Raw genomic sequence first — 15468 nt, forward strand, 5'->3', positions numbered from 1 at the left:
CTAGTCAACTTGAAAGTTATTCAGTGTGTAGTATCATTGATTCAGCAAATATTTACTGAGGGCTGGGTGCCAAGGGGTACATGCTGGGGATATGTTAATGAATAAGACACACAAGCTCTGTACTTTCAAGAAACTTGTGTATTGGAGGAGGCAGCTAGACAGCAGCTAATTAAAATAATTTCAAAATATATTGAGTGCCTGAAAAGAAATAAACCAAGTGCTATGTTAGGGGATAGCACAGGTGGGAAGTTCTTCAGGATGTGAGTCCGCTGCTGCCTTCCATTAGTTTGCACAAGCAAACTGAGGAATAGAAATGGCATACTCTAGAATGGCAGAGGAGGAGCGTTATATAGGGGAAATGGTGAACTGTATGTAATGAATGGATGATAACTAGACTTGTGATGGTGATCACTGTAGTGTTGATGGATGTTGAACTATATTGCTGGGCACCTGAAACTTATGTAATAAAAGGGAAAACAACTAACGTTAATAAGGAATTAGGAAACCATATTACTCTTTATAGTAAATTCAGCTGAAATGAATGAGCTGGAATAGTTTCCCCATTTGGTTAGGAAGCTTCTGATACTGGGCTGTGATCATCCCATTCCACTGTGCGTCAGGCCTTATGTGTTTATTTCCTCCTCAGGTGGAGGCTTGACTTTTGATCTATGTCCTCCCTACATCAGCTGCTTGAAAGTACTGAATGATCACATGACCCTGGACATGGATGCTGTCCTGTCGGATTTTGTCCGTTCCACAGGAGCAGAACCAGGATTGGCCCGAGATCTTCTGGAAGGTAAGGAGTCTTTGGGGGAGAATGAGAAGAGAGACAGTAAAACGTGCTATTTATTGTTAGGATAATTTGGAATGTAAGGTGACCAGAAAGATACTTCATGTATGGTAGGCCTTACATTTAAGTTACTTCTAATAATCTAGTTTGTGTGTGACCCCCCCATAATTTTAAAATGTAAAATTCCTTTTTCACCTTGAATTTTTGGGTAGGTTTTCACCACTGTCAATTTATGCTTAGGTAATACAAGTGAAATTTGAGATTAGTCCACTAAAAGCATAATTTTAGGTCTGTAAGACTTCCTTTTTATATATAAATGGCTTGGATTTTCATATTTGGGATCATCCATATTTGTTTTTTTCTTTCCTTTCCTAACTTATATGGATCATTCTGTATAGAGTGGATTAATTTAATGTTTTCGTTTTGCTGCTTTTGTTTACTTATATCTGTATATACACACGGAAGTGTGAATATTCTAAATTTTAAGATCATTTAGGCTTGGCATCATTTCAGCAGGATTCTTTGTTTGGAGTCATAGTTAACAGATGCTTTTTGGTGATGAAAATACATAATGACACAAAAAAAAAAATGACACAGTTAGGTAAACATGTTGGGGGATGGGCCAGTTCTTAGTATACACAGGTAATTTTTTAGATTGTCAGTCCTTAGTAAGGTGTGGCAGTTTGACATTTACTTAGCTACCTGTGAGACTAGTGTTGATTTAGAAATGGAAGATCAGGGTTTAAATGGCTTTGCCTTTAATTTACATTTGCAGTTTCATCTCCTACTACTGTTTGCCACAGTGCCTGTGCTCCAGCCAGGCCTGACTTGTCACCTTTTCCTGATCATATTAAATTGTCTCGTAAGTCTGCGTGTCCCTTCGTTCATTATTCTCCTGAAATTCTCATCCTTCTAGATTCAACTCATATGCCTTCGCTTCCACTTGTAGCATGTGTTGAACACTTCTATGTGTTTAGGATGTGTGAGCTACTTGAAACATTTTATTCTAACAACCATTCTGCAAAATAGGTTTTATTTTTCCAGTATTCCAGTTTTAAAAAACCTGAGGTCCAAGAAGTGAAGGAGAGTTTGAACCTATGTGATCTGGTTTCAGAGTTGGGCTCTTAACAAGTATGTTACAAGTTAATGTTTGCATGCTGTCTCTCTGTTGCACACACATCCATGTACACACACATTCATGCTATGAAAGAAAAGTTGAGGGTGCTGTGGAAGTTTAAGAGAGAAACCTAATTTAGATATAGAGCACAGAAAGGCTTTTTCTGAAGAAGTGACATGTGAACTGAACCCAAAAGGGTGCATAGGAATAGCAAGACAAAGTAGCTTATACAGGGGCCCTAAAGTGAAAGAGTTTGGCACTGATATTGATTGAGATAGGAAGAGTAGTACAAGAAAGTGGTAGGTAGCTGGTTAGGTAAGTGGGAAGCGGGATACAGAGAGCCTTTGTAGGCTATGGTAAGGGTTGTGCATTTCAGGGTATGTTCAGTGGGAAGCTGGTGAAGAATTTTGATCAGGGGAGTGAAATGACTGGATTTAAGTCTTTGAACAGGATACTGATTAAAGATACTGGAACTGACTGGAAGGTGGCCAAAAATGAAGTGGTAAAGTCAGTTAAGAATATTGTCATAGTTCAGGTGAGTGATGATGGTGACTTGGATTACAACAAAGTGAGAAGTGGGTGGATTTAAGACGTAATTTAGAAAGGGAACCAAAGGACCTGATCCTCATTTTCTGTCTCTTCCTGTCTCTCGCTTTTTCCTTTGAAAGTTAACTCCGGTTATAGTGTAAAGAACAATTTATAGGGGGTAGGGACTAGCAGTAAAGAGACCAGAGAGCCACCTCCCGGGAGGCCAAAGACCGGGTGACAATATGAGGACTTGAATTGGGGCAGTGATGATAAAAATGGACAAGAAAGAATAGATTTGAGAGAGATTTTAGGGGTACAAACAACCCTGAGACTTGAAGAGTGAGGGAAGAGGAAAAGTAGGGACTGAGGAATGGTGAAGAGCTAAAACGACTATAGTTTCTGGCCTGGAGGGGTTGAGATGCCATTCTTGATTCAGGGAATACAGAAGAAGGAAAAGAATTAAGCTTTAGGAGGGAAGATGATGGACATTCAGTTTTAGTCATATTGACTGTTAGGAGGACTTGATTTTAAGCAGTTTTTTTTTCTTTGTTTGTTTGTTTGTTTTTTATTTTAAGCAGTTTAGCAGGCAGTTGGAAATAATGATCCAGTGCTCAAGACAGATCATTTATTCATTCATTGGTGCAGGACAAAAGTCCTCCATTCTCCAACAGATATTTATTGAGTACCTATTATGTGCCAAGTTCTAGATGCTTGAACAAAACAAAACAAACAAAAATCTCGGCCTTTACATTCTAGAATAAGAGTCAATAAACATGATAACCAAGTAAATTGTAAAGTACTATATTATAAAGCGTTAGGTGCTACAAAAAATGATCTCGAATAGTGAGGCAGGTTGTGATTTTTAATTGGGTAGTCAGGGTAGGCCTTATTAAGTTATTAAGAGTGTGACATTTGAGCAAATACCTGAAGGAGTTAAGGAATTGACTGTGTAGACATAATGGAGATAGAGCCTTCTAGACAGAGGGACTAGTTGGTGAAAGGCTGTAAGTGGGAGCAGTCTTAGCAAGTTTCTGGGACCAGCAAAGAGGCCAGTATGACTGATGCAGAGTGAGCAAAAGGAGTTAGAGCAAATGGTGAGTCTGATGGTTCAGAAGTAAATTCATCCAGCATGGATGATTAATACGGCTTAACTGGAGAATTATAATTACAACAAGAAGCGTAACAGCAATGGCAGTAAATACATGTATAATGCTTTCTGTGGCCAAGCTATGCCAAGCTGTGTTTTAAGTGCTTTCAATTAATTTAATCTTCATAACAGCTCTATGTGGAATCATCTCTACTTTCATAGCCAGGGAGCTTGAAGCACAGAGGAAAGATTAGAAAAGTAGGCCAGGTCATAGAAAGCCTTGAATGTCAAACAAAAGAGCCTTAGCTTTATTCCGTAGGCAGTGGTGTATGCCACTAAAAAAAAATTTGATGATGGAACTAAAACGATCAGAATTGTTCTATAGAGAGATTAATCTCATGGGACCCTTCAGAATAGATTGGAGGTGGGCACTAGGTGATACAGGAATTGAATTAAGGTGGTGACGAATGAAACAGAGCAGAAGGAAGTGTGAACAGTTATGCAACATGTTATTTATTGGCTAGTTTAACTGGAGAAAGCAATTTAAAAAGTCTGTGGTAGCAGATCTATCATTTGAGTCTACTGTTAGTCCCTCCCCTCTATAATTTGTTCTTTACACTACAACCAGAGTTAACTTTCAAAGGAAAAAGTGTAGTGATTCTTAAGTTTGAGGGAATTAACAATTCCCTTGGATAGCCTGATGGCAGCTATCAGCTCTTTCTTTAGAAAAATGCACATACCTATAACTTTATGTACAACTTCAGGTGACTTAGGACACCCCAGAGCACATCTAGGCCCAGAACTCTCTGGATCTCAGAACTAGGAGACCTGGCTTGTGTCCTGCTGAGGCCCTGGTGCAAACTAGCTGTGACTTTGGGCAAGTAACTCTACTTCTTAAGACTTCCTTTGTCTGTAAAATGACATTACTAGGTCTCCAAGGGCCTTTTCAGTTTAGAGAGACCAGTGTTCTGTGCTCATGGAGCTTTCTTAGAAAACAAACAGCAAATAAATAAAGAAGTTGTGGTATTCCAGACTGAAATGTGTTGAAGGAAATTAGAGTAGGGGAAGGAAAAGGAAGACTGGAGTGTACATGAATATATGCTTGCTAGTTTTGGTAAGATGCTTAGAATGATGGTTCTGTGTCTTTCCTCAATTTTCCTGTACTCTCAGCACCCAATTCACTTTTTGTTTTGTATCCTGACAGGAAAGAATTGGGATGTGAGTGCCGCCCTCAGTGATTTCGAGCAGCTACGTCAGGTCCATGCTGGGAACCTGCCCCAACCCTTTAGTGAAGGGAGTGGTGGCTCCAGGACCCCTGAGAAAGGGTTTTCTGATCGAGAGTCTACTCGTCCTCCCCGGCCCATTCTACAGCGGCAGGATGACATCATTCAAGGTACTGGGGTGCTGAGGGCCGTTTCTGTATATGAAATAGAAAGGAAGTGAGATGGCTGCTAACCAGAGAATTTCGTGATTCTTTGGAAATGATTCCTTTCTTCTCCCACCTCCCCAGTCAAATAATCAGAGGTGAACTCAGTCCTCCAGCTGCTGGAACCCCTCATTGTTTGTATCTGGAGTACTGTCCAGATTAAAAGCCTTCTTCAGATACTATGAGAGAGAAGAAGGGTAACAATCTCATTGTCAAGATAAAGTACACAGAAAGAATTCAAAGGATCACTATCACCTACTCTTTTGGAGGGCATTTTGTTAATGTTTATTACTATCTGTCAAATTTTTCTAATGCATGTATACTCTGTCTCAGCAATTTTGTTTCTGGGAAGATTTTATCATGTGTATGTGTGTGTGTGTGTGTGTGTATCCTTTTAAATAAATACATACATAATTCATAAGTAGACAGACAGGTAGTGTAAAGCTTGAAAGTTAAAGCTTGAAAACAACTTTTAATACCCATTAGTAAAGGAGTGGTTAAATAAATGGTAATCATCCATATCGTGGAATACTTTGCAGCCATTAGAAAGAATTAAGTAGAATGTGATGGAACTTGTTTAGAAAAATCTCTTTACTGAGAAAGGTAAGATGCAAAACAGTATAATATATCCCTGTTTATGTTTTAAAAATTATTATAAAAGCTATGTGCACATCTATGTGCATAAAAAAATTGTACAAGGATACAGAAAGTCCCCTTTAGGGAGGGGATCAAGAATTTTGAATGACAGGGAGATTTCTTTTTAACACTTGAAACCTTTTGGTAGTATTTTTTATTTTTTACATGGGCATGTGGTACTTTTAAAACACCTTAAAAAAGAACTTAAAAAACAACATCACTATAGAATAGTGTTAGACTGACTCTTTACTTACTTTGTGCATCATCCCTGGCAAATATTGGATTAAAATCTGCTACTCAATATGATTTTTAGGTCTTTTGATAGTCTTTATATAACTTAGGCCATGCAAATGAATTGTAATACTATACTGAGTAAGTTACGATCACAATGGAATATCTGCTGGAGAATTATAAGTGCCATGTATTCAAAACAGATTACATAATTTGGGGGGGCACTGTCTATATTACTGCCTTCCTCTGTTAAGTAAGAATTGACTATACTGTAAATTCCTGATAAATATATCAAGAAAAATTGTAGTAAATTGTGTAAATAAATGTTATTGATGGTAGGTAAGAAAGTTCCTGAATGTGTAAGATTTGTCATTAATTCTTTTTAAAAATTTGTTTAATTTTTTAAATAAATAAATTTTATTTAAAAATTTTTTGTTTATTTTTAATTGGAGGATAATTGCTTTACAATGTTGTGTTGGGTTTTGCTGTACAATGTGAATCAGCTATAAGTATACATATGTCATTAGTTTTCTATAATGGAAATCCTTTTTCTACATTCTCCAAGACCCTGAAAATTATCAGCAAGATTTTTTGACTCAGTCTGTTGATAGCCAAATGGAATTCTGTTTCCCTTATTCCCTCTTCCTCTCATCAAACAATGACCAAGTTGCCAAATGAATAGGTCCCTATTATGTTGTGAAATGGAAGCAGAAGACAGTGTCATGGGGAGAAGAAGTTCAGGCAAATTCCGAAAAGGCTAGAAAGAGGAATGTATATTTGGTGCTAATGTGAGTGCCTGAGAAAATGCCACTTTCTATATTTCACAATTATATTTGGCATGAGAAAGAGGGTCGTGAAATTTGGTAGCCAGTTCGACTTACAGTTTTTCCCTGAGTGGAAACCTTGTCAAGAGGTAACCATCACCACATGAATGGAAAGTTCTTTGAGTGGGTTTTGTATGTTCTAAGGTGACTCCATTTCTCATTGCAGAAAAACGCCTGTCTAGGGGCATCTCCCACGCCAGCTCCAGCATTGTTTCCCTGGCCCGGTCCCATGTCTCCTCCAATGGTGGGGGTGGGGGGAGCAGTGAGCACCCCCTGGAAATGCCCATCTGTGCCTTCCAGCTTCCAGATCTCACTGTGTACAATGAAGACTTTCGCAGCTTCATAGAGAGAGACCTCATCGAGCAGTCCATGCTGGTTGCCTTGGAGCAGGCAGGTCAGTGAGCGCGTCCTTCCCGCTGTACCTCCACCCCTCTGCCGAGGGGCCAGGCTTGACCAGCAGCTTCCAGTCTAAGCCTGTGATCTGATTGATGGCAGTCAAACTCAGTGGTCAGTCAGAGAGACGTGTACTGAGCTACGCTTCTTCAAGTTAAAGAAAGGACACAAACAGAACACTTGGCTCTGGAAATTTCCTGTTTGATGGAAGGGAAACTGGATACACATGTGAAAGGCCTAGGAATCAATACCTAAAAATCAGTACATAAAAAAAAAATACAAGTGAATTATAATTGGCTCTGAAGCACCTTGTGAACAGAAAGAACCAATGTTGTAGATGATACATAGTGGTGATTAACTAAGTCACATTTATTTATATAAACTTTTCCCCAAAGATTTATTTACCTTTACAATTATGTTTGTCTTAAATTATTGTTAAAATTAGTTGGTATAATGGATGAGGCAGCTGGGATTTCTGGGAAACCTAGTCGGGTATTAACTCCCATGGCAGGTCTGGGGGATGGGAGTTGGCATGGAAAGGAAACCCTTATTTTTCATTTTGTACCCTTCCATACTAATCATGCACATCTATTTATAATTTTTAAGTAGTTAGTCATTTGTCTGGTATGATTATAGGCCAGTTTTTCTTTCAGTAGACTTTTCAGTAATTGAAGAACATTTTTAAGCATCATTCATACAATATTTTCTTTATGTAAGTAACAGGTCGACAATTGTAGGATGACTACAGAACTGAGACTCATTTTCTTAGGTGTTTAAGTACTTTATTTTATTGCTCATGTCTTTAAAATCATACCACATGCATGCTGACTTGCTTACTGTCATATATGATACTTGCATGATACTTGGAGTATATGTGTTGGGTTGATTTTCTTTTACTGATGATCTATTTGTGCTGATCTTTATTGCAGTCTATGACCTTGGCCCCATCATCCATCCCAGAGTTGTTCAGTCTTAGCACTACTGACATCTAAGACCAGATTATTCTTTGTTGTGTGAGCTGCCTTGTGTATTGTGTTTAGCAGCCTTCCTGGCCTCTACTTACTCGATGCCAGTAACATCCCGCTCACCATTTGGGACAACCAAACATTTCAGGATGTTGCCATATGTCCCTTTGGGGACAAAATTGGCCCCACTTAAGAACCTCTAATCTAACCAGTTATACTCACCAGATTTTGATGAATCAGATATAAGTGAAGAAGATACACAGAGTAATAGAGTGGTGGTTTGATTCTAGGTAGGCTTTCTAGAAGAGGCAAGCTTGGAGTCTTGTATTAGAAGTAAAAAAGTAGAGAGCTTAATGGATAATCTGCTCATCTCCCTTTCCTCGTGTTTCTGTAGGGCGTTTGAACTGGTGGGTGAGTGTGGACCCCACCTGTCAAAGGCTCCTTCCTTTGGCAACTACTGGAGATGGAAACTGCCTCCTGCACGCAGCCTCTCTTGGTGAGTCATGAGAATGGCCCTTCATTCCCTCACAGATAGGAAGCAATAGTTAAATCTCATGTGAAGGACTTGAGCCAATCAACCTTGATCTTAGAAGTGATGGCTCAGAGCAAGGTGTATGTATGTGTGTGTGCTGGTGCAGGAGAAGATAAAAGAACCTTGTCCTGGTTGTTCACTTTTGTTGAGAAATTGTATGGAGAGCACGGGATTTAGCACAAGTCCCACTCTGAGAATTGACCCCTAAAAGTAATGAATAGCAGAAAGCAAGTAGTATACTGTTTGTGTATATATATAATTCTACTTAATATTCATTCTTTTGGTATATAAAAAAGATATGTTTTCATCAGACCCCTATGAGACTTGTTTATTTTGATATTAATTTTTAATGAACCTTTATTTAATGTACCTTTTTAATTTTTACTTAGAGGATAATTGCTTTACAATATTGTATTGGTTTCTGCCATACATCAACATGAATCAGTCATAGGTATATGTATGTCTCCTCCCTCTTGAACCTCCCTCCCACCTGCCACCCTGTCCCAGCCCTCTAGGTTATGTATGTCTAATCTGGAATAATGTATTTTTCTTTCTTTTTTTTTCACTTCCAGTTGTACTGATATAATTGACATACAGCACTGTATGTTTTAAGATATACAGTATAGTGATTTGACCTGCATACATTATGAGATGATTACAGTAAATTTAGTGAACATCCATCATCTCATACAAAATTAAAGAAATAGAAAAAAAAATTATTTTTTCCTCATGATGATAACTTCTAGGATTTACTGTCTTAACTTTCATGTATAATGTACAGCAGTGTTAATTATATGTATCATGTTGTACATTACATCCTAAGTGCTCAGTAGTCTTAGTCTTGTATATATGGAACTTTGTACCTTTTAACTACCTTCATCCAGTTCTCCCTGCTCCCACCCCCTGCCCTTGGTAACCACAAATCTGATGTCTTTTTCTGTGAGTTTGTTTTTGAAGTATAATTGACCCTATGCTGCTGCTGCTGCTAAGTCACTTCAGTCATGTCCGACTCTGTGCGACCCCATAGACAGCAGCCCACCAGGCTCCCCCGTCCCTGGGATTCTCCAGGCAAGAACACTGGAGTGGGTTGCCATTTCCTTCTCCAGTACATGAAAGTGAAAAGTGAAAGAGAAAGTGAAGTCACTCAGTCATGTCCGACTCTTAGCGACCTCATGGACTGCAGCCCACCAGGCTGCTCCATCCATGGGACTTTCCAGTCAGGAGTCCTGGAGTGGGGTGCCACTGCCTTCTCCATAATTGACCTATAACACTGTTATACCCTGGCACACAGTGTGGTGATTCAAATATTTCTGTATATTTCAAAATAATCACTGTGTTAAGTCTGGTTACTGTCTGTCACCATACAAAGATATTAATTATTGACTTGTTTACTTTAAATTGTTATGTCTATTTAAAATTCAGTATATTATTTGCCTTAGTTTTTTAAAAAAAGTCCCCATTTTCCAACCATTCCTCAAACTTTGATGCTGATTGCCATGTGCCAGACCCATCTTGTCTGCTGCTACTCTGTGTTTTATTTATTTTTTAGCTTTAAAAAAAAATTGTCTGAGCCATGTAGCTTACAGGATTTTAGTTCCCCAGCAAGGAATTGAAGCCAGGCTCTCAGCAATGAGAGTCTGGGGCAGTGAAAATATGGAGTTCTTAACCACTGGACTGCCAGCAAATTTCTACTCTGTATTTTAATTTGTTAGACTTGGTATCAAGAGTAAAGGCTTTCTGGGACTTCCCTGTTTGCCCAGTGGTTAAAGACTTCCTCCCAATGCAGTGGGTACAGGTTTGATCCCTGGGTGGGGAGCTAAGATCCCACATGCATCATGGCCAAAAAACCAAAACAAAACAGGAGCAATGTTGTAAGGAGTTCAATAAAGACTTAAAAAAGTCTTCTTGTCAGGAGTTTGTAGGATGTGGTCTATTCTCTGCTTTTAGGCTCTCAAAAGTTTCTGAGCCTCTACAGTAGGAACATCTTTTCTTTCCTGATTACCTTTCTGCTGAATTATAGCAGGAGTTTCTTTGAACCGGGGCTTCAGGCCTGATATCCTTCATGCCAGAATCTGTGTATCATAATTAATAAGTGGAGTTGAGTCAAGGTAAGGTGTCTTGAAAGTGAAAGTGTTAGTCACTCAATCGTGTCTGACTCTTTATGACCACATGGACTATAGCCCACCAGGCTCTTCTGTCCATGGAATTCTCCAGGCAAGAATGCTGGAGTGGCTTGCCATTTCCTTTTCCAGGGGATCTTCCCGACTCAGGGATTGAACCCAGGTCTCCCGCATTGCAGGCAGACTCTTTACCAACTGAGCTACCAGGGAAGTAATACAAAAGGTGTCTTAACCATTATCTTTTCTTGCCATAGGGATGTGGGGTTTCCACGATCGGGACTTGGTGTTGCGGAAAGCTTTGTATGCACTGATGGATAAGGGAGCCGAGAAGGAAGCGTTAAAACGGCGCTGGAGGTGGCAGCAAACTCAGCAGAATAAAGAGGTGAGGAAGCCGGGTGGGAGCACTTTGTTTCCCAGAGTTACGTAAGGGATTGCTCAGTGCCCACTATAGGAAGCGTCTCCTACTTAGGTGCTCTTGGGTCAGTGTTACTCTTAACAATCCTATTGAAATTCAGATACCACCAGAGGGTACATGCCTTCCGATAGAGTTATGAGAACTGGTGTGGGGAAGTGTGGACCTGTAGACGAGGTATCTAATGCTGTGCTTTTCCTGATAAGGCACTCAGTAAGCCTTTAGTGACTGTCTTTTGCAAAATGAAATACAACAAGCTTGTAGGATTTTTTTGTTGTTTTGGTATTTTACTTATAATAAGCCTAGACCAATTTTTAAGGACTTATGTTTTCAACGCTTATTAATGTAAATGTGTAAAAAAAAATTGGGGCCGTATATACCATTTGTTTTTCGTAAATTCAGTTTACTTGTTAAAAAACTGTAAAAGCATGAGTTTGAATGTTTTATTATTATTAGAATTTTATGTTCTGAAGATTTAAAACATGGAAATAGAATGTCTTATGTTTCTTTCTCAAAAATAGCTCAATTGTTAAAATTAGGATGATATTAAGATCAGAATCTGGTCTTTGATCAGCCAGTCTGCCCCAGAAGATTCCTGAGGGAAATGAATGCACAGGGTCAAGACCAAGTAAACAGCATTCTTTATTGACACCAAACCCCCTGCCTTTCTGGTGAGCTGAGTTGGACTTTGTGGAGTTTTTTTTTTTGTCTGAGCTAGAGCCAGCCTAGAGTTTGTCTTCTTCACTGTTGAATTCACACTATACCTGAACCTCTAATCCCAAAGAAACGTAATGCCAAAGAATGCTCAAACTACCACACAATTGCTAGTAAAGTAATGCTCAAAATTCCCCAAGCCAAGCTTCAGCAATATGTGAACCGTGAACTTCCAGATGTTCAAGCTGGTTTTACAAAAGGCAGAGGAACCAGAGATCAAATTGCCAACATCTGCTGGATCATCGAAAAAGCAAGAGGGTTCCAGAAAAACATCTATTTCTGCTTTATTGACTATGCCAAAGCCTTTGACTGTGTGGATCACAATAAACTGTGGAAAATTCTTCAAGAAATGGAAATACCAGACCACCTGACCTGCTGCTTAAGAAACCTATATACAGGTCAGGAAGCAACAGTTAGAAATGGACATGGAAAAACAGACTGGTTCCAAATGGGAAAAGGGGTATGCCAAGGCTGTATATTGTCACCCTGCTTATTTAACTTATATGCAGAGTACATCATCAGAAAAGGCAATGGCAACCCACGCCAGTACTCTTGCCTGGAAAATCCCATGGATGGAGAAGCCTGGCAGGCTGCAGTCCATGAGGTCGCTAAGAGTCGGACACGACTGAGCGACTTCGCTTTCACTTTTCACTTTCATGCACTGGAGAAGGAAATGGCAACCCACTCCAGTGTTCTTGCCTGGAGAATCCCAGGGACGGAGGAGCCTGGTGGGCTGCTGTCTATGGGGTCGCACAGAGTCGGACACAACTGAAGCGACTTAGCAGCAGCAGAGTACCTCATGAGAGATGCTGGGCTGGATGAAGCACAAGCTGGAATCCAGATTGCCGGGAGAAATAACAATAACCTCAGATATGCAGATGACACCACCCTTATGGCAGATAATGAAGAAGAACTAAAGAGCCTTTTGATAAAAGTGAGAGAAGAGAGTGAAAAAGTTGGCTTAAAGCTCAACATTAGAAAACTAAGATCATGGCATCTGGTCCCATCACTTCATGACAAATAGATGGGGAAACAGTAGAAACAGTGGCTGACTTTATTTTTCTGGGCTCCAGAATTACTGCAGATGGTTATTGCAGCCATGAAATTAAAAGATGTTTGCTCCTTGGAAGGAAAGTTATGACCAACCTACATATTAAAAAGCAGAGACATTACTTTGCCAACAAAGGTCCATCTAGTCAAGGCTATGGTTTTTCCAGTAGTCATGTATGGATGTGAGAGTTGGACTATAAAGAAAGCTGAGTGAAGAAGAATTGATGCTTTTGAACTGTGGTGTTGGAGAAGACTCTTGAGAGTCCCTTGGACTGCAAGGAGATCCAACTAGTCTACCCTAAAGGAGATCAGTCCTGGGTGTTCATTGGAGGGACTGATGTTGAAGCTGAAACTCCAATACTTTGGCCACATGATGCGGAGAGCTGACCCATTTGAAAAGACCCTGATGCTGGGAAAGATTGAGGGCAGGAGGAGAAGGGGCTGACAGAGGATGAGATGGTTGGATGGCATCACCGACACAATTGACATGGGTGGACTCTGGGAGTTGGTGATGGACAGGGAGGCCTGGCGTGCTGTGGTTCATGGGGTCGCAAAGAATCAGACACGACTGAGCGACTGAACTGAACTAATACCTGAACCTTAGATTTGATCACTTCAGACAGGAAAAGGCCAAACCAGATCATGCCATTAGTTAAGCAGACATGACAGCCACAGTCAGAGGATAGATACCAATTCCAGCTATATTAAACTATTTATAGTTATTATTTTAAAGGTGGGGATAGGAGCTTCCCTGGTGGCTCAGTGGCAAAGAATCTGACTGCCAGTACAGGAGACATGGGTTTGATCCCTGCTCCGGGAAGAGTCCACATGCCTCAGAGCAACTGAGTTCCTGAGCCACAACTACTGAGCCAGAGCTCTAGAGCCCAGGAGCAGCAACTGTTGAAGCCCACGTGCCCGAGTCAGTGCTTTGCAACAAGAGAAGCCACCACCATGAGAAACCTGTGCACCACGACTAGAGGGTAGCCCCCCATCGCTGCAACTAGAGAAGGCCCACGCGGCATCAAAGACCCAGTACAGCCAAAAAAATAAAGGGGGGTTAGATGATGGGAGTTAGCCAGGAGACTCAGAAATTCCGAAATTCTATTCTTGGTCAGCCACCTTTTCCCTCTCAGAGTCCCCAAATGGAAATACATGCCTCATGAATAGTAGATATTGAAAGAGTAGTCTTTTTACTCCTTTCGCTCAACACGTTGAAAGTTCCATATGGAAATGAGGTAATTCTTTTAGCTCAGACGATGTATAGCACTATAGTGGGGGTGGGGAAAGGGAGATGGACTGGGGAGCTACTTTTAGCCAGTGCCAAAAACCAAACAAATTAAATTGGTTTTGATTTCCTAGGCCTCCCTGTTTTGTTGTTGAAAATGGTAAAACCCAGTAAGAACATTTTCAGCCTAGAAGGGTACACCACCTAGTGGCTGTGTGTATAAAAACAGCACGAAAATAGGTGAGAGGAAGAGGGAGACAGAGCCTCATGAATGTGCATCAGGGACCATTTATCAGAGTGAACAGAGTGCCCCATATACAAACTGTGCATTCTTCTTACTTTGAGTTGAAAGAAAAAGTTATAGAATTATACAAGTTGAAAATAGCTTTGTTGTGTTTTTGTTGTTTTTATTAAAGTAAAATATGCTCACAATAGCTCCTTAATTCCTTTTACGTTTGTTCTGATACTTCTCATGTTTCTAATGTGATTCTTTCTACTGTCAGTGTGTGTTTAAAGTATAAACTTGGGGCTTCCCTGGGGTCCAGTGGCTAAGACTTGGAGCTCACAATGCAGGGCCCCAGGTTTGATGCCAGGTCAGGGATCTAGATCCCATGTGCTACAACAAAGAATCTGCATGCTGCAGTGAAGATCAAAGATCTTGAGTGCTGCAGCTAAGACCCAGTGTAGCCAAATATAAATAAATAAATATTCAAAAAAAAAGTATAAACTTTTTTAAACACTTATGTAGGCCAAATACAATTAACAAGATAGCCTTTCTTCCAAACCATTATATACATCCTAAAGCCAATATAGTATTTTAAGATTATTTGTACTATTTCTTCCACTCCTGGGATAAAAATTATAGTTTTACTGAGCATGTATTTATTGATTACTGATCACATGGTAAGCACTAAGCATATTGCTTAAAACATGGTCCTGGCTTTTAAGAGTGGTAGTAGGAGATGGACGTGTGAGTATACGATTACAGCAGAGTAACCAGTTATGACTTCTGTGATAGAAGTCTGTATAGCAGTTCAGCAGGGAGGGCACAAAGGAAGCAGTGAGTGGCTGATGCACCAGGGAGATTTAGGAAAGGCTTCATAGAGGAGTGATACTTGAGTTTTTTGCTGACAGTTGAGAGATTATTCACCAGGTGGATATGGAGTGGGCTGTCTCAGGCAGAAGGCTGTCGAGGCAAAACCTAGACAAAAGCTCAGAAGTATAAAAGGACATGGTGCATTCAAGGAGGTATGACTAATTAAATGATATTAGAGGGGTAGGTCAGAGCCCAGGAAGTGGAGTCTTTATGCTGTGCTTAAAGAGTTTGCATTATTATCTAATAGATAATAACAATTCTTAAAAGAATTTGTAGCAGGAAGCAAACATCATCAGATTTTAATTTTAGAAAAATCTTTCTG

The 15468-nt window shown here is 40.0% G+C and overlaps 1 protein-coding gene across 1 annotated transcript in view; it reads left to right on the plus strand.

Moving 5' to 3' along the window:
* The window catches only part of OTUD7B (OTU deubiquitinase 7B), a 57614-nt gene that overhangs the window by 31760 nt on the left and 10386 nt on the right, over positions 1-15468 (plus strand). The window contains exons 2-6 of the mRNA XM_070367182.1: positions 647-796; positions 4727-4915; positions 6806-7033; positions 8392-8493; positions 10904-11031. Of these exons, the coding sequence (XP_070223283.1) occupies positions 712-796; positions 4727-4915; positions 6806-7033; positions 8392-8493; positions 10904-11031 (732 nt within the window). The 5' untranslated portion in view covers positions 647-711. The remainder of the gene's footprint in view (positions 1-646; positions 797-4726; positions 4916-6805; positions 7034-8391; positions 8494-10903; positions 11032-15468) is intronic.

Source organism: Bos mutus, chromosome 3, assembly GCF_027580195.1.
Source record: "Bos mutus isolate GX-2022 chromosome 3, NWIPB_WYAK_1.1, whole genome shotgun sequence".
Lineage (NCBI taxonomy): Eukaryota > Metazoa > Chordata > Mammalia > Artiodactyla > Bovidae > Bos > Bos mutus.